At 42.8% G+C, this 27,152-nt stretch overlaps 1 protein-coding gene across 2 annotated transcripts; it reads left to right on the top strand.

Annotated features, from left to right (window-relative positions):
- The first annotated feature begins 721 nt into the window (after positions 1-721).
- Positions 722-22,209, top strand: spmip2 (sperm microtubule inner protein 2). Of its 2 annotated transcripts, none has more exons than XM_078406723.1 (5): positions 722-1,089; positions 7,400-7,632; positions 8,639-8,697; positions 12,322-12,448; positions 22,081-22,209. In XM_078406723.1, exons 1-5 carry the CDS (start codon positions 1,008-1,010, stop codon positions 22,198-22,200), a joined length of 621 nt encoding a protein of 206 aa, XP_078262849.1. In that variant the 5' UTR covers positions 722-1,007; the 3' UTR covers positions 22,201-22,209. The 2 variants fall into 2 exon arrangements, with proteins under 2 accessions (XP_078262849.1, XP_078262858.1); XM_078406732.1 differs by lacking the exon at positions 22,081-22,209 and adding an exon at positions 16,667-17,153.
- Positions 22,210-27,152: the final 4,943 nt, after the last annotated feature.

Raw genomic sequence — 27,152 nt, 5'->3', positions numbered from 1 at the left:
GACGGGAGTAATTGTGACAGAAATACAAGGTTGACACAATTGGCATAATGGAGAGAAATGTGAAGAAATACAAAATACAAAGAGAGCAACATTAACTTTCATAAAACGAAGAACATGCTATTGCAAATATAATGAGCATGAAAATGATTATTTGAATGTGAATATTTCCACCTTAGAGCAGAGGAAATGGAAGCAGAAATGATAACTGCACAAGCGTACAAAATGCTCTTGATTCGAGTTTTGGAAGATTTGCAATATCACTCTGAAGGACAATTCTGGAAGTGTTACATCTATGGGTCTAACATGTATTATGGGGAAATTCCAGGAATTTATGGCGAGGGTTAGACTAAAAGTGCAGTTTGATTGAATATGCATTGATTAGTATGAGCTAACGTGGATAAATGTCTTCCACTTAAGCTGTTTCAGCTTTTGAGGCATTATCAGATTATGTCTCTGACCCCAGCTCTTCCCTGACCGGTGCTTCTCTCCCTGCTTCTGCCCACAGTTGTCCATCTGGATCGAGTCCCTCCCTGCATGTAGTCCCGACCCTTCTTGACACTGACACTGATGCTCCCCTCCCTCTGGTCTCGCTCCCAGCCTCTGCCGTCTCCCTGGCTCTGTGTTTCTGGACTCCTGTGCCTTCCTTGACTCTGCACTTTCCCTGCCTCTGTCCCTATGCTTCTGCTGCCTACTGTTATCTCCAGTGTCAGTGTTATCTCTAGCCCTGTCCTTTCCCCCCGTCTCTGCGTACTCTGATCCTGCTCCCCCACTACATAGGGACTCTTTGCTCTCTCTCGATCTCTGTGCTGTCTGTCCTCACCCGACCTTCGTCACCACACTGTCTTTGCAACCCGATCTGTTTCCATAGCAACGCGACGTCATTATCATTTTTGTTGATACATTCCCTCTCGGCTGGAGATTCAATTGACAATGAATTCATACAACTCGCTTCAAGCCTTTCGTGGGTAACATTTACATTCCAGTTGCGCAAAAATATCTGGAAACACATGTCTCTCCTTCAGGCCAGGAACAACCCATTTCAGTCCCATAGATCCGCTAATCCAGGCAGAGCACCCGTTGTATTTACAGGTAATTAATAACTCAATGCAGCATTGTGTGGACTCGAACAATTACCGTCCACAGGGAGAGCGTTTTATCTTTCTCGTTTCCTTCCTTTATGGGCTTTTAAATTATTTTAATTAATGGGGATAATTTGTGAAAAATAGAAATTCGTGATGCATTCACTAACCATTTATTCCAAAGCAATATAAAAAGAGGGTGTTTTCATTTTGCAGATTAAATTGATGTTCAGTTCTTACTAATCTTAATGTTGCACATCTTAAACAATTTATGAAATCGATAGCTCACATTTCAATCGAGCTTTCAACGTGGTAAGATGCCAGAAGGTGCTTCATGGCAGTGTTACAAGGCAGAATTTGATATATTGGATACTGAAGAACAGGTAAGAGATAGTTTTCAAGATGAGCCTGAAAGGAGGGGGGGGGGGGGGGGGTGGTGGGTGGAGAAGTAGAGAGGTTGAGGAAGGGAGTTCCCAAATGTGGCTCTTGGCAAAAGGGTGATGATGATCTAATAAAAAGCAGCAGTCACAATTACAAAAGTTTGCAGAGCAGAATAAGATATGACCTGCGAGTCCAGGTCCCAAGTTTGAAATGAAATAAAAACAAAATGCTGGAGATAGTAGTTAGGTGACTTCAGTGGAGAATGAAACAAGAGGTAATACTTCATTTCAATGATCTTTTCAATTTCATCAGAATTATGTTTGACAATGTAGAAATGGGTAAAACTGGAGAATGCAAAGAGAATGCCTGTGTAAGGGTGGAGATCCACAATTATCTCGGTGATACAAATGATGTTGGTGTCCTCCAAGGAAGGCTGTTGAATGATGGTTAATCATAGCTTAGAGTGTAGAGAGATGCAGCATGAAAACGGGCTGTTTGATGCACCGAGTCTGCGCTGACCAACGATCATCCCTACATTAGTTCCATCCTACACAGTGTGTACACCAGGGACAATTTACAGAAACAAATTAACCTACAAACCTGCACTTTTTTGGAATGTGGGGGGACGGGGGACCGGAGCACCCGGAGAAAACCCACGCGGTCACAGGGAGAATGTACAAACTCCATTCAGACAGCACCTGTCAGGATCGAACCTGGCTTGTCAGGATCGAACCTGGGTCTATGCCGCTGTAAGGCAGCAGCTCTACCACTGCACCACTGTGCCGCCCCAATTCATAGCTGAATTGTCTGGTGAAGTGTACACAAAGAGAATTGAGTGGGGGCAGTAGAGAGGAATAAAAGGAAGGAAATGTGAGATGCAGATCACAAATAATGCTCGAAATCTGAAATAAAAGGTTAATAAATGCAGATCAGATCATAATTCAAAAGACAGCCTTTTGGTTAGTACATGGAGGAGTGGGTGTGCATATCTATGACAAAAATAGAAACCTGTACTTGGATGTGAAGGGCAGTGTAAAATACTAAATGAGTACTTTGCACCTATCTTCACCAGGGGAGAGGTTGCTTCCAAAGGAATAATGGTGGAGATAGCTGAAACATTAAATACATTAAAAATCAATTTCATAAAGATATTAGATTTGTCTGAAGTTAAAATAAGTCACCAAGACAGGATATAATGCAGCCAAGGATTTGGTGGCAAAGGGGAAATGGAGGAAATCGAAGAGGCATTGACTATAATGTTTCAATGCTCTTTGGATGCAGGAGTGGATCCAGAGGAGTGGGGAGTCAATAGACAATAGACAATAGGTGCAGGAGTAGGCCATTCGAGCCAGCACCGCCATTCAATGTGATCATGGCTGATCATTCTCAATCAGTACCCCGTTCCTGCTTTCTCCCCATACCCCCTGACTCCGCTATCCTTAAGAGCTCTATCTAGCTCTCTCTTGAATGTATTCAGAGAATTGGCCTCCACTGCCCTCTGAGGCAGAGAATTCCACAATTCACAACTCTCTGACTAAAAAAGTTTTTCCTCATCTCTGTTCTAAATGGCCTACCCCTTATTCTTAAACTGTGGCCCCTGGTTCTGGACTCCCCCAACATTGGGAACATGTTTCCTGCCTCTAACATGTCCAACCCCTTAATAATCTTATACGTTTCGATAAGATCCCCTCTCATCCTTCTAAATTCCAGTGTATACAAACCTAGTCGCTCCAGTCTTTCAACATATGACAGTCCCGCCATTCCGGGAATTAACCTAGTAAACCTACACTGCACGCTCTCAATAGCAAGAATATCCTTCCTCAAATTTGGAGACCAAAACTGCACACAGTACTCCAGGTGTGGTCTCACTAGGGCCCTGTACAACTGCAGAAGGACCTCTTTGCTCCTATACTCAACTCCTCTTGTTATGAATGCCAACATTCCATTGGCTTTCTTCACTGCCTGCTGTACCTGACACCCAGATCACGTTGTACGTCCCCTTTTCCTAACTTGACACCATTCAAATAATAATCTGCCTTCCTATTCTTACCACCAAAGTGGATAACCTCACACTTATCCACATTAAACTGCATCTGCCATGCATCCGCCCACTCACACAACCTGTCCAAGTCACCCTGCAACCTCATAGCATCTTCCTCACAGTTCACACTGCCACCTAGCTTTGTATCATCGGCAAATTTGCTAATGGTACTTTTAATCCCTTCATCCAAGTCATTGATGTATATTGTAAATAGCTGCGGTCCCAACACCGAGCCTTGCGGTACCCCACTAGTCACTGCCTGCCATTCTGAAAGGGACCCATTTATCCCCACTCTTTGCTTTCTGTCTGTCAACCAACTTTCTATCCATGTCAGTACCCTACCTCCAATACCATGTGCTCTAATTTTGCCCATCAATCTCCTATGTGGGACCTTGTCGAAGGCTTTCTGAAAGTCGAGGTACACCACATCCACCGGCTCTCCCCTGTCAATTTTCCTAGTTACATCCTCAAAAATTTCCAGTAGATTAGTCAAGCACGATTTCCCCTTCGTAAATCCATGCTGACTCGGAACGATCCTGTTACTGCGATCCAAATGCTCCGCAATTTCGTCTTTTATAATTGACTCCAGCATCTTCCCCACCACTGATGTCAGACTAACTGGTCTATAATTTCCCGTTTTCTCTCTTCCCTCCTTTCTTGAAAAGTGGGATAACATTAGCTACCCTCCAATCCACAGGAACTGACCCGGAATCTATGGAACATTGGAAAATAATTACTAATGCGTCCACAATTTCTAGAGCCACCTCCTTAAGCACCCTGGGATGCAGACCATCAGGCCCTGGGGATTTATCAGCCTTGAGTCCCATTAGTCTACCAAAAACTTTTTCCTGCCTAATGTGGATTTCCTCCAGTTCCTCTGTCACCCTAGGATCTCTGGCCACTAGAACATCTGGGAGATTGTTTGTATCCTCCTCAGTGAAGACAGATCCAAAGTACCGGTTCAACTCTTCTGCCATTTCCTTGTTCCCCATAATAAAGTCCCCTGCTTCTGTCTTCAAGGGACCCACATTTGCCTTGACTATTTTTTTCACATACCTAAAAAAGCTTTTACTATCCTCCTTTATATTATTGGCTAGTTTACCCTCGTACCTCATCTTTTCTCCCCGTATTGCCTTTTTAGTTATCTTCTGTTGCTCTTTAAAAGAGTCCCAATCCTCTGGCTTCCCACTCTTCTTTGCTATGTTATACTTCTTCCCTTTTATTTTTATGTTGTCCTTGACTTCCCTTGTCAGCCACGGGTGCCTCTTACTCCCCTTAGAATCTTTCCTCCTCTTTGGGATAAATTGATCCTGCAACTTCTGCATTATTCCCAGGAATACCTGCCATTGCTGTTCCACAATCTTCCCTGCTAGGGCCTCCTTCCAGTCAATTTTGGCCAACTCCTGCCTCATGCCTCTGTAATCCCCTTTGCTATACTGTAATACTGACACCTCCGATTTTCCCTTCTCCCTCTCCATTTGTAGAGTAAAACTTATCATATTGTGGTCACTGCCTCCTAATGGCTCATTTACCTCGAGTCCCCTTAGGTTCATTACATAACACTAAATCCAGAATTGCCTTCTCCCTGGTAGGCTCCAGTACAAGCTGTTCTAAGAATCCATCTCGGAGGCACTCCACAAACTCTCTTTCCTGGGGTCCATTACCAACCTGATTTTCCCAGTCTACCTGCATGTTGAAATCTCCCATGACCACCGTAGCATTACATTTGTGACATGCCAATTTTAGCTCCTGATTCAACTTGCACCCTCAGTCGAGGCTACTGTTTGGGGGCCTGTAGATGACTCCCATTAGGGTCTTTTTACCCTTACAATTCCTCATCTCTATCCATACTGATTCTACATCTCCTGATTCTATGTCACTCCTTGCAAGGGAGCGAATATCATTCCTTACCAACAGAGCTACCCCGCCCCCTCTCCCCACCTGCCTGTTTTTTCTGTACGTTGTGTACCCCTGAATATTCAGCTCCCAGCCCTGGTCCTCTTGTAGCCATGTCTCAGTGATTCCCACAACATCATACTTGCCAATGTCTAACTGAGCCTCAAGCTCATCCACTTTATTTCTTATACTTCGCGCATTTAAATACAACACTTTAACTTCGGTATTTACCTCCCCTCTCACACCGGTCACAATTGGCCCTGACCTTACTCTCATATCCCTTCTAGAACTTCCCTTCCCATTCATACGAGAGTCCTTTACAGTTTCTCCTGTATTCGCTTCCCCTTTAACTCCATCTCCATATTCCCAATTTGTCAACCCCTCCCCCCCACTACTTAGTTTAAAGCCACGCTTGTAGCACTAGCAAACCCGCCTGCCAGAATGTTGGTCCCTTTCTGGCAGGTCCCTTTTGTACAGGTCACCCCTACCCCAGAAGAGATCCCAGTGGTCCAGAAATCTAAATCCCTGCTCCCTGCACCAGCCCCTCAGCCATACATTCATATCCCCGATCTCTCTGTTCCTGCCCTCACCAGCACGAGGTACAGGCAGCAGTCCAGAGATAACCACCCTCGACGTCCTACTTCTCAGTCTTCTTCCTAACTCCCTAAACTCACGCTGCAGTATCTCCTTCCTCTTCCTCCCGACGTCGTTTGTGCCCACATGCACAACTACTTCCGGTTGATCACCTTCAGGAGTGATTCATTTTATTCTCTTGTTGAGTAGAGAAGCTCAGCAACTACAGTCCAGTCACGTTAACATTAGAGGTAAGAAATCTTTTAAAAACATTGATCCTGGAGAAGATTAATAGTCACCTGGAAGAAAGTAGATAAATTAAGGCAAAATTGAGGATAAATTATGTTTGACCAATCTGATAGAATTTGGTTCAATGGTTCTTTATTGTCACATATGCACTGCGCATTGAAATTCTTTTTACATTGCTCGCACATGCACGAGTTGCCATATTTTGTAAAAAGTCCAGTCCACATGCTCGATGTAGTGGAGCGATGTACTGGGTGTACTTGTTGATGAAGTGAAGGACAGAGTTGATGAGGTTATTGTTGTTTTTTCTGTAGATGGACCTCCAGGTTTTTTGATAAGTTGCAATTATGACAGGGTTATTAGCAAAGCTGAAGCATATGGAATAAAAGGGACATCGATAGCATGGATACAAAGTTAGCCAAGTAACAGATACAGAGGATTCTAGTGAATAGTCCTTTAAGACTGATGAAAGATGAATTGTGTTCCCCAGGGATATCAGTATTGGACTTGTGGGTGCAGTACACATTTTCTAAATTTACCGGTGATAAAACCAGGCTGCATTGCGAACCACAAAGAGGATAGTCATAAAATGTGGTAGAATATAAACAGGCTGCTGGAATGGACAGGGATAAAGTTTAATTGCAGGAAAAATTGGAGTGATGTGTTTTAGTAGGACAAATGAGGAGAGACAAGATGGAATCATAGTGAATCAGCTTGAAGCACAAGTTCAACTTCAACTGGAGTATTGTGTTGATTCCATTCACCTCATTAGAGGAAGGATGTGAGGTTTTTAGAGAAGGTCCTGTGAACATTCATGAAAGTTTGTGGAAGGAGGGAATGTAGTTACACGAGTAGATTAGAATGACTGTGACTGTTTTCTTTAGGAAGGATAAGGGTGAGGTGAGATTTGATGAAAATAAAAAAGCATATAAAGCTTATAAAATTATGACAGAAAATAATGAATCTGAGATGAATATAACTTCTCAGGACAAGAATTTTAAAAAGGATATGGATATCCAGCATGTGGCTGGAGTTATTAGCTTTTAAATCAATTAATGATGGAACAGGTTCAAGAGCTGAATGGGTTATTTCTGTTCTGATAATACTTTGAGAATTGATGAATAAATCAAAGTATTGAAATATGGATTGAACTGCTGTTACATTTCAAGTTTTCTTTTTCCAGGACCAAATGCAACAAGTGATTACAGAACAAAATACGCAGACTACCCGTACTATATCGGTGAGAGTAGGTACATCTCCCCTGAAAATACCAGCAACCTAAACTACTTGTTTCGTCCTGCACCTTGTGCTTCATTTCAAACACGCAAGGACAACAATGTAGGAGCGATTGGTTGGGGCCTGTGTGTAGGGGATTATCTGAATAGAACAACTCTCTTAAGTGGCATGCAAATCAAGGTACTAAATTTACAACTATAAATTTCAATTGTTAATGTTCATTTATTTAGTTTTTTGGTCAAAGTTTGTGCTTATTAGACCAAAGGATGCATTCTTTGATCACAAGGTTTTGAGTGTTTCCGTCTTCAGTATCAGGACTATTCAGTGTCTGAGCAGAGGCATGAAATGGAGCAAATGTTCGTGTGCACTTCTCTATAATCTAAATCTCAGAATTGTATTTCCAATGATCATATCATATCATATCATATCATATATATACAGCCGGAAACAGGCCTTTTCGGCCCACCAAGTCCGTGCCGCCCAGCGATCCCCGTACATTAACACTATCCTACACCCACCGGCCCAACATTATTAGACAAAATATGGAATCCATGTAGTTTGTAAATAAATTAACAAGAGAGCCAGTTCAGTTTTTATTGAAAAGGTGCCATTAGTATTGGATCAATTTTAAATTCTGATCTTTGAATTTCAAATTTAAATTAAGATTGACAATCCTATTTAAAAAAATTAAATTTGGTTAATGTGCTTTCAAATGATCCCATGAAGGTTTTCTCCACGAGACAGTGGTAAAATGAAAATTAAATTCTCAATTCTGTCATTTGTTAAATGATTTATTGATTATTTCATAACTCATTCAAGAAAGAAACAATGTTACAAAACTACATCTGACAGGTAAAAGTACATACCTCAGGAACCAAGTTTGAAATCTTTGATCATATCTTTGTTCATATTATCAATCATTAAGTGGGCTATGTGGGTAATGTGCATTTAATTAAATGGTGTTTATCTAATATGGGCAATGTTTTCTACAAATATACTTCAATGAACTTAAATTCAATTCAATTAAAATTCAAGGTGAATTTCAAGGTCTTTTTTGCATCTGGTTTAATGAGATTATTTTAAAGGTCAGCAAAATTGTCTTGACTTTGAGAGGAGACTATTAACTTTTATATAGAGAAAATCTCAGCTTATTGTTCACCATCCTCTTTATACATCTTATTTTTAGCGAGGGGAATTCCGAGACCTTGCTGACGATAAAGTGACTCATCGTTATCAAAATCCATGGTATGTTCTTTTGGATATATCAGAAAGTTGAAATGTGGACTTGAACACAGCACCCTTGAAACCACATCCATACATTTAACCAAAATGATTTGAATTCAAGTTTTCGTATGGTGTTTAAGTACCCTTCACCAGCACATAATTTTCCTTCATGGTAAATACGGAATTATCATTGTTTGTGGATCTCAGGTATTTTATATCGAAATAGCAAATACAATGAACCCTCATTATTACGGACTTCTTTATAATGGACTTTGGTGATAGAGGACGGACCGCCATCTCACCTGGATTCAACCTTCACCTCCTAGGCTGGACCTCCGATGCCACTCCTGGCCTGCACTGCCTCCCCGGCTGCTTTCAAGCCAGACCTACTGCCGCCACAGACAGCCCACACAGCTTCCTCGGCAGCTTCCAGGCTGTCCCTGCCACTGTCGCTGCCGCCACCACTGCCATCCCTTACCTGCCCCCCGGCCACCTGTGGGCCGCGACCATTGATTCCACCAATCCTCAGCTCTCCTCTGGCCGCCAGCTAGGCTGGGACCACCATCTCACCTGGATTCTGAAGATGGGTCTCGACCCGTAAAGGTCACCTCTCCATTTTTTTTAGAGATGCTGCCTGATCTGCTGAGTTACACCAGCACTTTGTGTCCATTTGTGTATGAACCAGCATCTGCAGTTCTTTGTTTCTACTACTGAAACAATGATAATCCCGTACTCAGATATATCAGACAATCGTCATTAACGGACACCATCCACTCTCCCCCCCACCTCCCGGTCTGTTATAACAAGGGTTTACTGTTTAATTTTGGAAGGTATCAATTGTGTAGGCAGGGTTGCACTACAAACGATCCACTCACTCTGGATATTTTGTTATTCTGGGTTGTAACTGGTTATCCCCAGTTGTAACACATTGAGCTTAAAATGTAATTTTGATGCAAAAATGATGCGGAAGTGACAAAGGTAACCCTGAATTAGAAAGTTAGGTGTTGACTCCAATGTTACATTATTCAACAACGTACATACTAATATTCTGTAATAATGCTGAAGCCAATTCACATATTTCATATCAGTGAGAAACCACACTTGAACAGCCAGCTAGTAATGAGGCTCTCACTGAAATATGCTGAGTAGCACAGGCCCAACTATAACCACAAAAGCTGTGTGAGTACCCAGTGAACAGCCAGTTATAAACACCAAGCATTTAATTTTGCAAGCCCTCCAGTTTTCACCTGCAGATTGCTCTATCAACACTTTCAGTTACATCGTGCACAACAGACTCCTCATGCAACTTCATACTCTAGTTCAGTTTAGTTTAGAGATACAGCGCGGAAACAGTTTGAAGAAGCGTCTCGATCCAAACCATCACCCATTCCTTGTCTCCAGAGATGCTGCCTGTTCTGCTGAGTTACTCCAACATTTTGTTAAACAATGTTTAACAATAATAATTCAGTCTGAAGAAGGGTCTCAACCCAAAACATCACCCATTCCTTCTCTCCAGAGATGTTGCCTGCCCACTGAGTTACTCCAGCATTTTGTGGCCATCTTTGGTTTAAACCAGCAGTTCCTTCCTACACATCAACTGACATCACTGATTCCCATGATTAACTGGACCTGCACCTCCTCCCACCCCATCTCTTGCAAAGATGCCATTCCCCAACACTCAATGTTTCAGTCTCCCCGCACATGCTCCCAAGATGAGGCTTTCTATTGCTGAGCATCTGAAATGCCCTCTCTTTAATAAAGATGGTTTCCCCCTGCAGTTGTAGGGGACCCCTCACCCATGTCACTTCTGTGTCTTGTAGTTATGTTCTCACTCTTTTTCCCCCCAGATGGAACAAAGATAGATTTCCCTTGGTCCTTACCATTCACCCACCTTTCTCTGCATCCAACACCTCATTGTCTGACATTTCTGCCACATTGAACGTGATCTCACCACCAATCATATCTTCCCAAACCTCTCTGTCCCTCTGCAACACCTTGGTTCACTTATCCTTTCTCACCCAAACTATTTCCAGCCCAGGCTATTACCCTGCAACCACAGATGATGTAATGTCACTATACATCCTCCTTCACATCCATCCACGTACTCCAGCAACCCTTCCAGGTGAAACACCTCCTCTAACCTCATCGACTGCATGTGGTTTTCTTGATGTCGCCTCCTTTACATCAACGAGCCCAAGTGAAAACGAGTCGACCATTTTGCTGAACACGTGCTCAGTCCGCAAAGGACTACTGGATCTTCCGGTTTCTAACCATTTTTTACTTCCCTTCGCATACCAATCTTTCTGTCCTGAGCCTCCTCCACTGCCAAGTGAGGCCACAAGCAAATTGGAGGAACGACACCTCATATTCCACGGGTACCTTAGAAACCCAATGGTATGAACATTGAATTCTCCAATATTAGATAACTAACCAACAACAATCCTTTCCCCTGTCCCCTTCCACCTATAACCATTCCCCTGGCTTCACATTTTGTGCCTCTTCTCTTCCTATCTAACAGCCTTTTGTCTTCCTCTCATCTCTGGTCTTTGCCCACCCATCGATCAATTAACTCCACCTCATATCCACCAATCACTCACCAGACCCCCACTTCTCTTCCAGCTTTCTCCTTCTCATACAATGTCTAAAGAAGAGTCCCGACTCAAAACGTCACCTATCCATCTTCTCCAGAGATGCTGCCGGACCTACTGAGTTACTCCAGCAGCTTCTGTCTTTTTTTCTCCATTAAAATTGTCTCCTGCACATTTATAAGGCAGGGTGTATTATTATTTTGAAAGAATATTCAGGACTGGAGCGTAAGCTAATCTTATGTGATGTTACACCAATGACCCAGCTATCTTCGGATGGTATAGTTTAAACCGTGAATATCAATATTTTAGATATTAAACATACCTTCTGGTACATGAATTTTAGCCAAAACCTTAATGTAAAAACAAATAGTTCAAAGAGTTATCAATTAAATTAGAACTAATATCTACTCTGCATGACATTTGGACAGGTACATGATTAAGAAAGATTTACGATATGGGCCAAACGTGGGCAGATGAAACCAGCGTAGGCATCTTGGTTGGCATTGGCAAGTTGGGCTGAAGGACCCATTTCTGTAGTTTAGTTTAGTTGAGTGATGCAGCATGGAGTCCACACCAACCAACGATCACCCATACTCTAGCTGTATCCTACACACGAGGGACAATTTGCAATTTTTACCAAAGCCAATTAACCTACAAACCTGTACATCTTTGGGAGGGAAACCAGAGCACCCGGAGAAAACCCATAAGGTCACAGGGAGAACTTACAAACTTCATACGGACAGCACCCGTAAACAGGATCGAACCCAGGTCGCTGGCACCATAAGGCAACAACTGTGTCGCCCCAGTGCCGTTTGTCTCTATGAAAGAATTTTGTTACAATCAGTGGGTCTGTAGGAAGCTGTTACCTGTTCACCTTCCAAAACTCATTACATCAGCATGTGCACCTGACCATCTCTGCAATGGATCTCACTCCAAATAAGCTTGAGATCTTTGTTTAATTTTCTTTATTTTGCTTTTCTATATCCAAGTATAACTGATTTAACAGATTTTTTTCTATAAACTGTAAAAAAGATACTGATATGCATTATTTTCCCAGGCAACCTCCTCCTAATGTACTTGATCGCCAACCGCTTAGCAGAGCCTACCTGGCATGGCCCCTTAAAGGAAGAGGATGGCATAAAAGGACTGGAATGGGTCACAATAGGAAATTTGATCCAGCACTGGTAGGTATTTTTTGACATTCACTGGTAGAAAATAATTAAATCGCACATGACACAGTGGCACATCGCACAGCTCTAGCATCCGAGGTTCGATCCAAAGCTCTGGTGCTGTCTACGTGGAGTTTGCATGATTTCTGTGACCACATGGCTTTCCTGGGGGTGCTCTAGTGTCCTCTGACCCACCATAATGTGTGGATGGATAGGTTAATTCACAGCTGCAAATTGCCCCTTTGTCGGTGAGCAGTGGAATCTGACAGGAGGTGTCGGGAATGTGGAGAGAATAACATTATTGGGGTAGATAGACACAAAAAGCTGGATCTCTGGAGAGGAGGAATGGGTGAAATTTCGGGTTGTGGCCCTTCTTCAGGCTCCCAGTCTCCCAGACCCAAAACGTCACCCATTCCTTCTCTGCAGAGATGCTGCCTGTCCCGCTGAGTTACTCCAGCTTTTTGTGTCTATCTTTGGTTTAAACCAGCATCTGCAGTTCCTTCCTACACATTATTAGGGTAGGATTTGTTCAAAAATGGGTGCAGAATCAGGGGCCAATGGGCTGGTATTCATGCTGTATTGCACCATGACTTGAGTATGATACGAAACTCATCTACATTCACCAGGGATGTTGCCTGATGCACTGAGTTACTCCAGCACGTTGTCTCTTTTTTTTGTAAACCAGCATTTGCTGTTCTTTATTTCAATTTACTACTGGAAGAGCGAGAAAAAAGGAAACTGAGAGAAAACAGAACCGGGAGACCTTGGTCTATTTTTTGTATCCAGCATTTACATTGCAATCTAATACAGACAGAGCTGGCAACAAATTATTCGTTGGATTCCTTCTCAGCTCCTTTCTTCTGCTTTCTCCCAACCTTTGACACCCTTACTGATCAAGAACCTAACAATCTCTGCTTTAAAAATACCGAATGCCTTGGCCTCCACAGCTGTCTGTGGCAATGAACTCCATAGATTCACCACCCTCTGGCTAAAGAATTTCCCCCTCATCTCCTTTATAAAGGTACATCCTTTTATTCTGATTGTTCCTCACAATATCAAACAAGGTGAAGTTAAACGTGTCAACACTGCTCATTGCTTTCCCCTGTGAAATGTAACATGCATTCAGAATGTGACATGACTAAGTAGACAGACCTTTTTCAACATGACAATGGTTCAGAAATTTCTAACTCTTAAACTTTATGTAGACTCATGTAGCTGGCACTCATTGTCTGACCATCTGATCCCAGGAAAAAATACTATTTATTACAGACCTTGAAGATAGACATCCACGATGAGAACTCTGGTTCTTCATTGCTACAAAGTAATGTACATGGAAATTGTTACAGGATGACATTTGGATCAGACTTGGATGACCCCACAGTTAAATATCCTGCAGACAGTCACTCCAGACTCTAAGAATGTTGAGTTAGGTTCTCTAGAAGGTTATTGTGACCTATTCAAATAAATCCCAGAGAAAATCAGCATCTGAAATGTGCATGGGGCTATGCTGAAAGAACATCAATTTTCAACAGTGCAAATGAGAGAAAACATCAAGCTGATATCATGAATGTGCAAATAATTTTTCTGTTGAGGCCAAAAAGTGAAAATGGTGTCCCGCACTAATTGATTGCCAATGTTACTGGAAATATTCTTTAATTGCTCATTGAATTGAATTCTTTAATTGCTCATTGCTCCAGCACTCTGTGAAACGACACCTATCCATGTTCTCCACAGATGCTGCCTGACCTGCTGAGTTACTCCAGCACTCTGTGTTTATCCGCAAGTTTCCTAGACTGGTTGATGAGGGAGATGTGACTCTCTGTAGACTGGTTGGTTGGTGAGAGATGTGACCTCTCTCTGTAGACTGGTTGGTTGGTGAGGGAGATCTGACCTCTCTCTGTAGACTGGTTGGAGAGAGAGACAAGCCTCTTCAATAAGAAATGTCCACTGCATTCAATCAATTCTCTGAGATTTCTGACCTGCGGATCTATAATGCAGTTGCATCTTGCAGGTCTGCTAATCATTTAACTAGATTCTTACTCTACTTGTAGAGAGCTGTCCAAAGAATACACTTAGCATAATGACATTTTGCAGCAACCACAATGATTAAAAATGTGTTTTAGGTATTATAGTATTCAAGTTTACCATGGCCATACTCTCCAACTATAATATTTATTACTCCTAAGTTTTGCGGACCATAATATAATATAGTGATTAACAATTTATACATTTAAATTGGATTTAGTTAATCTAATTCATTTATAAATTACCACAGTGATAGCAATAACGATATCCTCCCAAGATTGATCAAAATGGCATTGGCTTTTTTAAATTCTTAAAGCATAAAATCTATTTTAATTAATCTTATTTGCAAACATAAATTAAATACAGTGGATAGAATAACCTGCTGCAGCACAGTACTATGCTTCACTAAGTTACTTTCATTTTTAATTACATTTGATAGTCTTGGTCTCATCCTAATCTGATATGTCTGATATGGCAGCACGGTGGTGCAGCGGGTAGAGCTGCTGCCTCGCGGCGCCAGAGACCCGGGTTCCATCCTGACTACGGGTGCTGTCTGTATGGAGTTTGTACGTTCTCCCCGTGACCTGCGTGGGTTTTCTCCGGGTGCTCCGGTTTCCTCCCACATTCCAAAGACGTGCAGGTTTGTAGGTTAATTGGCTTGTGTTTGCATACTTGGTGTAAGTGTAAATTGTCCCTAGTGTGTGTAGGCTTGTGTGAATGTGCGGGGATCGCTGGTCGGTGCGGACTCGGTGGGCTGAATGACCTGTTTCCGCGCTGTATCTCTAAACTAAAATGTAAGTTGTGTACCATAACATAAATGATTGACACATGATTCCCAATGGTATAATGGTAATGTCTAAGTTTAAAAGAATAAGGTGAATGTCTGGTCTATTCCCTTTTCCAATATACTTGGCTCCCATGTACAGTGACACACGCAGATACACGCATCAAACTAGTCACTCACTCTACTGAGAAGATCCACGTACTCTCACTACCACTAGATTTAAGAAGATTCAACGTGGATTCATTCAGGAGTGTGATGTTTTCAAGAGAGAGTTAGATTTAGCTCTTTGGGCTAAGGGAATCACGGGATATGGGGAGAAAGCAGGAACGAGGTACTGATTGTGGATGATCAGCCATGATCACATTGAATGGCGGTGCTGGCTTGAAGGGCTGAATGGCCTCCTCCTGCAACTACTGTCTATGTTCCTATAAATGTCATTAATTTATTTCTGGACATTAATGCACGACAAAAGTTAGTTAAACTGCCTGGTTATATGCAAAAGAAAAAACCTATAATTAGCGGAAACCAGGGATTTTCCTTTGTTGCGCAGTCTTACAGCATGTTCATGGTGATCATTTTGCCCATTTACACTAATCCCATTAGGTCTGTATCCTTCTAATGCCTTATCAAGCAAGGCCCTCTCTTAATGTCTCTTAAACACAGCAATTATATCTGATTCCATCACCTTCCCTGGTAGCAAGATCCTGACATTAAGCACTCTATTAAAAAAAGCTTATCTATCCTTCACATCTACTTTATAACTCCTGCCTCTCACCTTAAATCTATTCTTTCTTGTTTTTGGGATCTCTACCAAGGGGGAAAAAAGATTCTGGGTATCTCCCTTATCCATGTCTCCGTAATTACCTCTATCAGGTCACCCTTGGAATCTGAATGAAAAGTTCACTTTCCCCTCTAATTAAATTGAGACACATGCTATATACCTGGATTGCATTGCTTTGATATTTCTAGAGATCCAAGTGATTCTACTTAATTGATGTTCTAGATGTTGTTATTCAATATATATGGGGTGGCATGGTGGCACAGCGGTAGAGTTGTTGCCTTAGAGCGCTTACAGCACCAGAGTCTCGGGCTCAATTCCGACTACGGGTGCTGTCTGTACAGAGTTTGTACGTTCTCCCCGTGACTGTGTGGGTTTTCTTCGGTTTCCACCCACACTCCCAAGACATATAGGTTTGTAGGTTGATTGGCTTGGAATAAATGTAAATTGACCCTCGGATAGTGTTAGTGTGCGGGGATTGCTAGTCGGTGTGGACTCGGTGGGCCAAAGGGCCTGTTTCCGCACTGTATCTCTGAACTAAACTAAACTAAATATACCACTTGTTTCAACAAATGTGATCAAAAATATTTTGAGACTTCGTTATTTACGTTGCCTTTTAATTTTATGATCATTTCTTTACCTCCAGGATTGTGAGCCATTACCACCCTGTGAAAAACCTGCTGCTATTCCAGTCGACTCTGATGAGGAACATATCGCCAATAACTCTTAGTTCACAGATGTAGTTTTTCATTATTTTCTCATCTTTCTTTTTTCCAAATTGATGACTGAAAATCCAATGAAAATGTTCAGCAAGCTTAATATCTCAATTAGGTGTTAGTTTTCAAATAGTCTGTGATTAGTTGAATCACTGTATTACATTATATTTTAAAATGATCAGAAAATATCTGTTAACTATATTCATAATTTCCAAGCAATAGTTCCGGCACTGGAGACAAAGCACGATTTCACATTAAGCAGAGTGAGAACGTTTCTAGTTTAATAAATTCAATTATTCAGAAGCCCATTCAATAAAAAATATTCAAGTTATTTGTATTCACAGATTGCTTAATCAATGTAGACCATTTAGGATATTTATAGATTGCATTCTTTAAAAAAAATTAAATATCTCAAGTTGCAGAAACCATCAAATCTTTGCCTATCATTTATCTTTCAATCAATGAGCAACCATATACAAATTCCCTGGACCACAAAATAATTTGATTAAGCTCAAGTCCACTGTAAAATTCACTGTAAACTATGCAACTATAATAAGTTTGGTTGTCCTCACCTCTCACATGAAGGCATATTTGAAGTTCCTCAAGTGGAATCAAAAGTGATATTAGCTCATGAGTAAATTGCAGAAGTATACAGAGGACCATTTAGTATGGAACAGGTCTTAAGTGGTAGGAGCTGGAACCGTTCCTTCGACAGGGAACACACAGGTTCCAATTTAATTTACACAATCGTCCTAACTTCAGGTTAGAATGCATAATGGACCACATAATTTTCCTACTTTGTTACCAAAGAATATTTATTTAAGGGAAGAGGAAAAACTGGATTATGCTGCACTTTTATTGGTCTGCATGTTCCATGGTGTTTATTCCTTGAGAAGTGCCTTTTAAGTGTAATCACAGTCTTAATGTGGGAAATGGAGCAACTGATTTGTGCACAACTAGCTCCCAGCATGATATTGACTAGGTTATATTGAGTGATTCTGGGTGATTTGAGCGATAACTATTGGCCAACACACAATTACGATAATGCCACGGAATTGGGAAAGAACCTCAGTCTAAATCCCACCTGAAAGATGCAACTTCCAACGGTGCAACCAGACCGTGCAGGTGTATCCACCTGGATTTTGTTCCCCAGTATCAGAGACAGGTGAGAGGACTGTCAACCAAGCCATGGCTGTAATCATGCCTCAGGAGCGCCACCATGTGGCCAAACCTTTGTTAGCCAATGTAATTTCCATGCAAATAAAACATGTAAAAAAGAAATTGCAGATGCTGCAAATCTGAAGCCAAAACAATGAAGCCGGTATAGCTCAGTAGATCAAGCAAAATCCATGAAAAGAGAAACAGTCAACATTTCATTTTGGTCACCCATCGTTACAACCAGTTCTCTCTTGACCAAAATTGTGATGGTAGAGTTCAGACTCTGTCACTGTGATGGAAGAGTGCAGACCCTGTCACTGGTTGCTCTTCAGTACCTGCCCCATTGCTGATTCTGAGATTGTGAGCTGATAGCAAGGGTCACCAACAATGTTACCAGAGGGGCAGTGCCCAAACGGTCCTGGCAAGATCACCTGACGCCACTGGAAGCAAAGCAACAACCATCTAATTTGTATTACATCTTCAAAGAAAATTGATACACCTTGATCCATGTCTTCCAAGATCTCATAACATCCCAGTAAGGTTCTCAGTAAGGGCCATTTGAAGTGTGGCCAGTGCTGTAAAATAGGGAGAATACCAATTCATGTAAAGCAGAATCACATCTGATAATGACCAAATAATGTGTTTGCACCATTGGCAAGCCATGGATAATCCTACTGTCATTCTTCAAAGTGGATTAACATCGATGGTCGATGTGGACTCAGTGGTCAAAAGGGCCCATTTCCATGCCGTATATATCATCCAAAATCCAAACATTAACTTTGATGTAACGACTGACAGTGCACAACTCATATATAGCATTGGAGCTGCCTATTTTGCTCAAGTCTCTTGAATGGGTCTTGAACTCACAGCCTTCAGACAAAAGGTCAAGAACATTATCAGTAAATCATGGTTGACAGGTATAGTTGGAAGGGGTTAGAGAAAAAAAAGGAGTGTTCGACGTCAGGAATGTGAATGAAAGGATGGGAAGCGAAGTGTAGCAAACATCTTCCCATCCAAGTGCAGAATGTCCTTCACATTTAAAAGAGGCACTTTAAACCTGCACGGTGGTGCAGCGGTAGAGTTGTTGCCTTACAGTGCCAAAGACCTGGGTTTGATCCCAACTATGGGTGCTGTCTGTACAGAGTTTGTACGTTCTCCCTGTGATCGCATGGGTTTTATCTGGGTGATCCGGTTTCCTCCCACACTCCAAAGATGTAGTTTTGTAGATTAATTGCCTTCGGTAAAGATTGCAAATTGTCCCTGGTGTGTAGGATAGTGCTAGTACAGGGATCGCTGGTCAGCACAGACTTGCTGGACCGAAGGGCCTATTCTCTAAACTAAACTTCTAAAGGTACAGGAATATATGAATATTATTCCCCAAAATATCCATCCAAAATCAACCATTTAATTAGCAGCAACATTAGAAATAAATGGATGGCCTTTGAAGCAAATGCCTCTTCGAGTTGACAATAAATGATCAGGCAGTCCAGGAAACATAATGATGTGTCAACAAAAGATACTTTGAGATAGACTTGATAAGATAAATAATCATGATAGGTACGGATGATGTTGTGACTCAGGTTTCACCGCTTCGTCAATGGGATTGATCAGGGAACCTGCTGCTCCATTCAGTGCCTGAACTCATTTATTTGTGTAGGAAGGAACTACAGATGCTGGTTTACACCGAAGATAGACATGCTGGAGTAACTCCGTGGAATTGGCAGCATCTCTGGATAGAAGGAAAGGGTGACGTTTCAGATCGAGACCCTTCTTCAGACTGGGTCTCGATCCGAAACATCACTTATTCCTTTGTGTTCTGGCCCAGGTTTCACCCCTTAGTCAATGGGTCGGGAGAGCAGCGGTAGAGTCACTGCCTTACAGCGAATGCACGTCAGAGTCCCGCGTTCGATCCTGACTACGGGTACTGTCTGTACGGAGTTTGTACGTTTTCCCCGTGACCATGCGGGTTTTCTCTGAGATCTCCTTCCTCTCACGCTCCAATTTCGTACAAGATTGTAGGTTAATTGGCTTGGTAAATGTAAAGAAAAAGTGTTCCTAGTCTGTGTATGATAGTGTAAATGTACAGGGATTGCTGGTCAGTGCGGATCCAGTGGGCCGAAGGGCCTGTTTCCGCAATATATGTCTAAACTAAACTAAAATTAGTGTAATTAAAAATTGGAATACAATGGATAGCATTATTTACCCTTGCATTCCCTCTCTCTCTCTCCGTCTTTCCCCCACCGTAGTCCTCTTGCTAATTTCACAATTTGTGTTCCTTCATTATCACCCCGTCCCCAGCCAACAATGGACCATTGTAGGCTCCTCCTTTCCTGAGTCATCATTGCAGGCGCTTTGTTCTGTACCTTCCCATAGCTCTAGTTTCGGCCTCCATGATTCTGTCTGATGAAGGGACTCGACCCAAAACACCACCTATTCCTTTCACTCCAGCATTTTGTGTCATTCTTCATTGCTGAAGTAGGGTTGTGGTTAATGTTGGGCAGTGTTCAAGAGTCTGGCGTTTTCTGGGAAGAAGCTGTTCTTGAACTTGGACGTTATGGTTCTCAAGCTCCTGTACCTTCTTCCGGATGGCACAGGAACAAAATGAGAGCATGGCCAGGGTGGAGTGGGTCTTTGTTGACATTTGGTGCCTTCTTGAGGCAGCACCTCCTGTGGGACCCTTCGATGGTGGGGAGGTCAGTACCACTTTCAACAACCTCCTTCATTACTGGGCAACGCCTACCACTTTGAACAGTCTTCTTCGTTACTGGGCGTTTGAGTTTCTGAACCAGGCCACTATGTGGCCAAAATACTCTCCACTGTATACCTGTAGAATTTTGATAGTGCTGGACGACATTCTCAATCTCCTCAATCTTAAGGAAGCCGAAAAGTTGATGAGCTGATTGCACCAATCTGCTGGGCCCAAGACAGATCTTTATAGAGATGCACACCCAGGAACATGAAACTGCTGACCCGTTCAGTCGATCCTCTATTTTCCCTTCCTGAAGCTAACAATCAGTTCCTGGTCGTGCTAACAGAGAACAAGATTGTTGTTCTGCACCGTTCTTATTCCAGCATTGTATTTCAAATGCAAGGTAGGGATTTTGGGCAGGTCTTTTTTTTTCCCTCAGAGAGGATTCCCCCAGCAGTTCCTGGAACTTCTCTTCAGAAAGACTGCTCCATGTCGTTTCAATTTACTTTCGGAGGTCAGTGACCTGTTGACAGAGCTTTTTTTCTGGCCAGAAAATCCTGGCTATCATATATTTTAGAAGATAATAGCACGGGGACTCCCTCTCGTAATTTGGGTGCCTTGACCAGGAATATTAAATGGGGAAGAAAAGGCACACAGCAGCTAATTGCTCAATTAAATACGAGACTACTGGCAAGTCCCCTGCACCTCTACAGGAGCAGCTGCTAATTGACAGTCTTTGACAGTCAGCTGGCTCGGGGGCTGATTTGTTAGATTGCCAAAGCTATTTAACATGGGACTTGTTGTTGGTGATGCTATTGTTTCATGGGAAACGATTCAACGCAGAGAAACCTCTAGTGGGAGCAACAATACTGTGGCCATGACCATTGAACCCTACCTGGCAGGATTCAACCCGAGTCACTGCGCAGGTCAGGAATATCAAACAAAAAACGTAGCCTGTACCCAACAGTCCATTTTCTTTTTAAATACAGTATTGGTCCACTGGCAACCATACTCATTTAGATTAGCTGGAGCACAAGAGTTAGAATGAAAGGTAATCCATTTGAATTGCACAAGATTCTCAAATTATTTTTCAGTTTTTAATCCCGTTGAACAATCTAGAGCAAGCTTTTTGGGGAGGTTTTTAAGACTTTAGAGATACAGTACAGAAAGAGGCCCTTCTGCCCACTGAGTTCACGCTAACCAGCAATCACCTCATACTATCCTACACTCCAGGGACAAATTTAACCAAAGCCAATTAACCTATAAACCTGCATATCTTTGGAGTGTGGGAAGAAACCGAGCACCCGGAGAAAAACCAGAGAACAAACAACAGCACCCGTGGTCAGAATCGAACCCGGGTCTCTGGCGCTGCAAGGCAGCAACTCTACCGCTGCGCCACCGAACCGCTCCGGGGTAAATAGACATAGGGTAAGGGCTCAGTAATTTGGTAAAGACATAAGAAATTTATTTACTCAATTTATTCTCTCTACATTCCAGATTACTACAGAGAACCACAAACTACATCTTTTGGTGACCCTCGGACTATCCTTGATTGGACCTTGCTGGCTTTACCTTGCACTAAACGTTATTCCCTTATCAAGGATCTATGCACTGTAAATGGTTCGACTATAATCACGTATTGTCTTTCCGCTGACTGATTAGCGCGCCACAAATGCTTTCTACTGTATCTCGGTACACCTGACAATAAACTAAACTGTAAACTATGTTTAGCAGTGAAATAGTCAAGCTGGGCTTTATATTTTGCTTTTACAGATTCATCCTAAAATATTAGAGTCTGGTAGAACAGAATGCAATCTGATTTAAGATGTCCGACTAATGGTAAGGATAATATGATAGAGTCATAATACAGCACGGAAATAGGCCCATCAGCCCAACATCCAGCCCGACTAAGATGACACATCAAAGCTAGTCCCACCTGATAATAATAATAATAATAATATATTCCTTTATTCGTCCCACACCGGGGAAATTTACAGTGTTACAGCAGCAAAATGGATAGCAAGAGATCATTCATAATAAATAAAAGATACATAAATTGTCATCAGTTTTCTGTGTGTTCTTAGCTGTTATTGTTAACTCGTCTGCTGGGAGCAGTGCTGGTTGTGCAGTCTCACAGCAGCGGGAAGGAAGGGCCTCCTATATCTCTCCTACACGCACCTGCCTGCTTTGGGCCCATATACATCTCAACCTTTCCTATCCTTATACCTGTCCAAAAGTCTTTTAAATGGCAGCTCACTCCATATACCCACAAACCTGTGTGTGAAAACATTGCCCCTTCTATTAAATCTTTCCCCTTTCACCTTAAACCCATGGGACTCTGGGTGAGAGACTCTTCATTTACCCTATCTAATTTCCCCTCATGGTTTTATACACTTCTATAAGATCACCCCGCCCATCCTCCTGCCCAACCTCTCGCCTTGCTGTCCTAACAACATCCTCGTAAATCTTCTCTGCACTCCTTCCAGCTTAATAACATCCTTCCTATAACTGGATTACCAAAACTGAACACAATACTCCAAATGCGGTCTCACCAATGCATTGTACCACATAACACCCAAACTTCTATACCACAAACATTGTACCACAAACACCCAAACTGTAATTTTTGATAACTATTTCACAGTATACGATACCACCTACTTTAGTGTCCTTTGCAAACTTACTAATCATGCCTTCACATTAACATCATCCTGATCGTTGGTATAAACCACAAACAGCAGTGGGCCCAGCACCGATCCCCGAGGCACACCACTAGTCACAGAACATACATGGCCTGAGCTCTCTCCATCGCACCTTTAAAAGCATCCCGCTTTCCGGACGTCTCTTTGCCAGCAAACAACAAACTCCAATCAACTTTAGCAAGTTCCTTTTATAATACCATCAAAATGAGCTTTTCCCAAGTTTAGAATTTTAATTTGTGGGTCTATGCTGTCTTTATCCATAACCATTTTGAAGCTAATAGGACTGTGGGTACTCGTTCCAAAAGGCTAACCCTCTGACACTTTAGTCACCTGTTTTCCCCCCATTTTCCTAAGAGTAGATCAAGCTTTGCTCTCTCCCTTATTGGGGCCTCTACATATTTTCCTGAACTCATTTGACAAATTCCACCCCGTCCAAGCCTTTGGCACTCTCACAGTCCCAGTCTAAATTGGGAAAGTTTAAAGCCCCTTCTGTGGGGGGATTTTAATTTTTCCAATATAGACTGAACTCACAGTGCCAAGGGGAGAGATGGGGTGGAATTTTAACTACTCTTCCCTATTAGTCTTGCAGCTGATGTTGTGGGTAAGGGGAAGTCACAGGAAAGTTGGGAGACGAGGCTTCATTCAAGGAGACTTTCATACTTCCTGAAAATGTTTCCAATGCAACCATGTTGATGCTAAAATTCAGAAGTTGGCTGGCATTTTTCCATTTGAAAAGGACATTCTGGAGGAGATATTCAGAGAGCACGAGTTGCAGCCAGCCTCCAAGCAGGGTACATTGGTCACCAGGCGAGCGTGAGGTCAAGGAGATTGGCCACCAGACACCGCGCATAGCAGAAAAGCAGTGTTGGGGTATGATGGGGGCAATTTAAGACACAAGTACTGGAGTAACTTAGCATATGAACAAAGATTTCTCTAACTTCAGATAATTCCTTTGTCCCTCCCTTTCCCTTTCCCCTCCCCCTTCCAAGTTCTCCCACTGTCTTCCTGTCTCCCACTACATCCTATCTTTGTCCCACCCCCTCCCCTGACATCAGTTTGAAGAAGGGTCTAGACCCGAAATGTCACCCATTCCTTCTCTCCTGAGATGCTGCCTGACCCGCTGAGTTACTCCAGCATTTTGTGATATCTTCGGATAACTCAGCAGGCTAGGCAGCATCTGTGGAGAACATGGATACGCGATTTTTCGGCTCGAAACTCTTCTTCGGACTCTAAATACGGATCCCGGCCCGAAACATGGTCTAACATTAGTCTGAAGAAGGTCCCGACCCAAAACGTCACCCATTCCTTCTCTCCAGAGATGCTGGCTGACCCACTGAGTTACTCCAGCATTTTGTAAGAAAATAACTGCAGATGCTGGTACAAATCAAAGGTATTTATTCACAAAGTGCTGGAGTAACTCAGCAGGTCAGGCAACATCTCAGGAGAGAAGGAATGGGTGACGTTTCCGGTCGAGACCCTTCTTCAGACTGTGATTATGTGATACCTATGGTCGATCCATGCTCTCCACAGATGCTGCCTGACCCGCTGAGTTACTCCAGCACCGTGTTGTTTAGTAAACCAGCATCTGCAGTTCGTCGCGCCAAATACAGTTTGGACGGGGCAGTGGGAAAGAGTCATCAAGATTCTTCATTAATCTCCACACCATTGGAGAAGTTGGTCTTCTACTGACAACAGCTTAAATGAGAATACTCAGACTTTGTTGGTTTAAAAGTGTGACTTTGCAGCGTGGACTGCATCAGACGAGACTTCTAGTTTGTCATCAGTCGATTATATTTTGGTGCAGCAGTGATGGCTGACAGCAGCTGGGCTGCATCTAAACTCCCTTGGACACATTTGGATTAAAAGACTTTACTATTAAGCTACATGAATAACTGAGATGCTTGTATATTTAGATTTCTTCACATTAAACCGCACATTTATACATCAAGCTGAGAACACATGGCCTTAAATTAGATAAATACAGGTGAAACGTAGTTTAAAGCACTGGGCCGATTTGCTTCTCGCCATGTATCTCAATCTAGTTTCATAACATTTTGAAATACATTAGAATGCAAGATGTGTAAGAAAATAACTGCAGATGCTGGTACAAATCGAAGGTATTTATTCACAAAATGCTGGAGTAACTCAGCAGGTCAGGCAGCATCTCAGGAGAGAAGGAATGGGCGACGTTTCGGGTTTAGACCCTTCTTCAGTCTGAAGAAGGGTCTCGACCCGAAACGTCGCCCATTCCTTCTCTCCTGAGATGCTGCCTGACCTGCTGAGTTACTCCAGCATTTTGTGAATAAATACCTTAGAATGCAAGATGATCAATATCGAATTAAAATAATGACCAAGCTTGAGGCAACAACCAGTCTTGAAAGACCTGTAATTTACTTTGGGAAATCACAGGTAAGGACCAAAATCATCAGCTGGAGAACTGCATTTGGCTTGTCAACAACTGCATTTCACGCAATTAGAAACTTGTTCTGATAGAGCAGACACCTTACTTAACCACACTTGACATGGGATTCCCTTCTCCCAATTCCTCAGTCTCTGCCGCATCTGCGCGCAAGATGAGGTGTTCCATACCAGGACATCCAAGATATTCTCATTCTTTAGGAAATGAGGGGTTCTCCTCTTCCATCATAGATGAGGCCCTCACACATCTCCTCAGTACCCCGCAGCTCCGCTCTTTGCCTCCCTCCCCCTCCCCATCGCAACACGGACAGAGTCCCCCATGGTCCTCACCTTTCACCCCTTCAGCCGTCGCATACTGCACATTATCCTGACATTTTTGCCACCTCCAATGGGATCCCACCACTAGCCACATCTTCCCATCTCCACCCCTTTCCACTTTGAATGAATGAATGAATAAGTTTATGAATGTTTATTGGCCAAGTATGCATATACAAGGAATGTGCCTTGGTGCTCCGCTCACAAATGACAACACAAACATAGTTAACAATTAAGAATAAAGCATAACCACATCAAAACAATAAGGACACAACATTACGTTCTAAACATGTGGGTGTAAATAAACCAGAGCAAAAAAGAGACTACAGATTTTGGTTATTGAGTAGAACTATCACTTGCGGAAAAAAGCTGTTTTTATGTCTGGCTGTGGCTGCTTTGACAGTCCGGAGTCGCCTTCCAGAGGGAAGTGCTTTGAAGAGTTTGTGGTCAAGGTGAGAGGGGTCAGAGATGATCTTGCCCGCTCGCTTCCTGGGAAGGCCCTTGCAGTGTACAGTTCGTCAATGGAGGGAAGGTTGCAGCCAACAACCTTCTCAGCTGTGCGAATGATTCGTTGCAGCCTCCGGATGTCGTGCTTGGTGGCTGAGCCAAACCAGACCATGATGGAGAAGGTGAGGACGGACTCAATGATAGCAGTATAGAATTGGACCATCATTGCCTGTGGCAGATTGTGTTTCTTCAGTTGCCGCAGGAAGTACATCCTCTGTTGGGCCTTTTTGACTGTGGAGTCTTTTTGCAGAGACCGTTCCCCCCGCATCTCCCGGGTTCACTCATCCCTTCCCACCCAAACCACCCCCTCCCCAGGAACCTTCCCCTGCAACTGTAGGAGATGCAACACATGTCCCTACCTCCTCCCTTGACTCCACCCAGGGACCCTGACACTCCTTTCAGGTGAAAAAGAGGCTCACTTGCACCTCCTGCAATCTCATTTACTTGCTCTCGATGTGGATTCCTGTATATCGGCGAGATCAAGCAGAGACCGGGCGATCGTTTAGCTGAACACCCACGTTCAGTCCGCTTTGGCCTACGCAAACTCCCAGTTGCTAAACACTAACTCTCCTTCCCATACTGACCTTTCTGTCCTGGGCCTCCTCCCTTGTCAGAGTGAGGTCATAT

This window comes from Rhinoraja longicauda, chromosome 1 (assembly GCF_053455715.1).
Source record: "Rhinoraja longicauda isolate Sanriku21f chromosome 1, sRhiLon1.1, whole genome shotgun sequence".
NCBI classification, from domain to species: domain Eukaryota; kingdom Metazoa; phylum Chordata; class Chondrichthyes; order Rajiformes; family Arhynchobatidae; genus Rhinoraja; species Rhinoraja longicauda.
This window is presented reverse-complemented; position numbering and strand designations above follow the sequence as displayed.

Bases quoted from the DNA above. Each gene is read 5' to 3' on its own strand.
- spmip2 (XM_078406723.1), top strand. From the start codon at position 1,008: ATGTCTCTCCTTCAGGCCAGGAACAACCCATTTCAGTCCCATAGATCC. The intron at 7,633-8,638 runs GTACTAAATTTA...TCTTATTTTTAG, and splicing joins TAAGTGGCATGCAAATCAAG to CGAGGGGAATTCCGAGACCT. The intron at 8,698-12,321 runs GTATGTTCTTTT...TTATTTTCCCAG, and splicing joins CATCGTTATCAAAATCCATG to GCAACCTCCTCCTAATGTAC.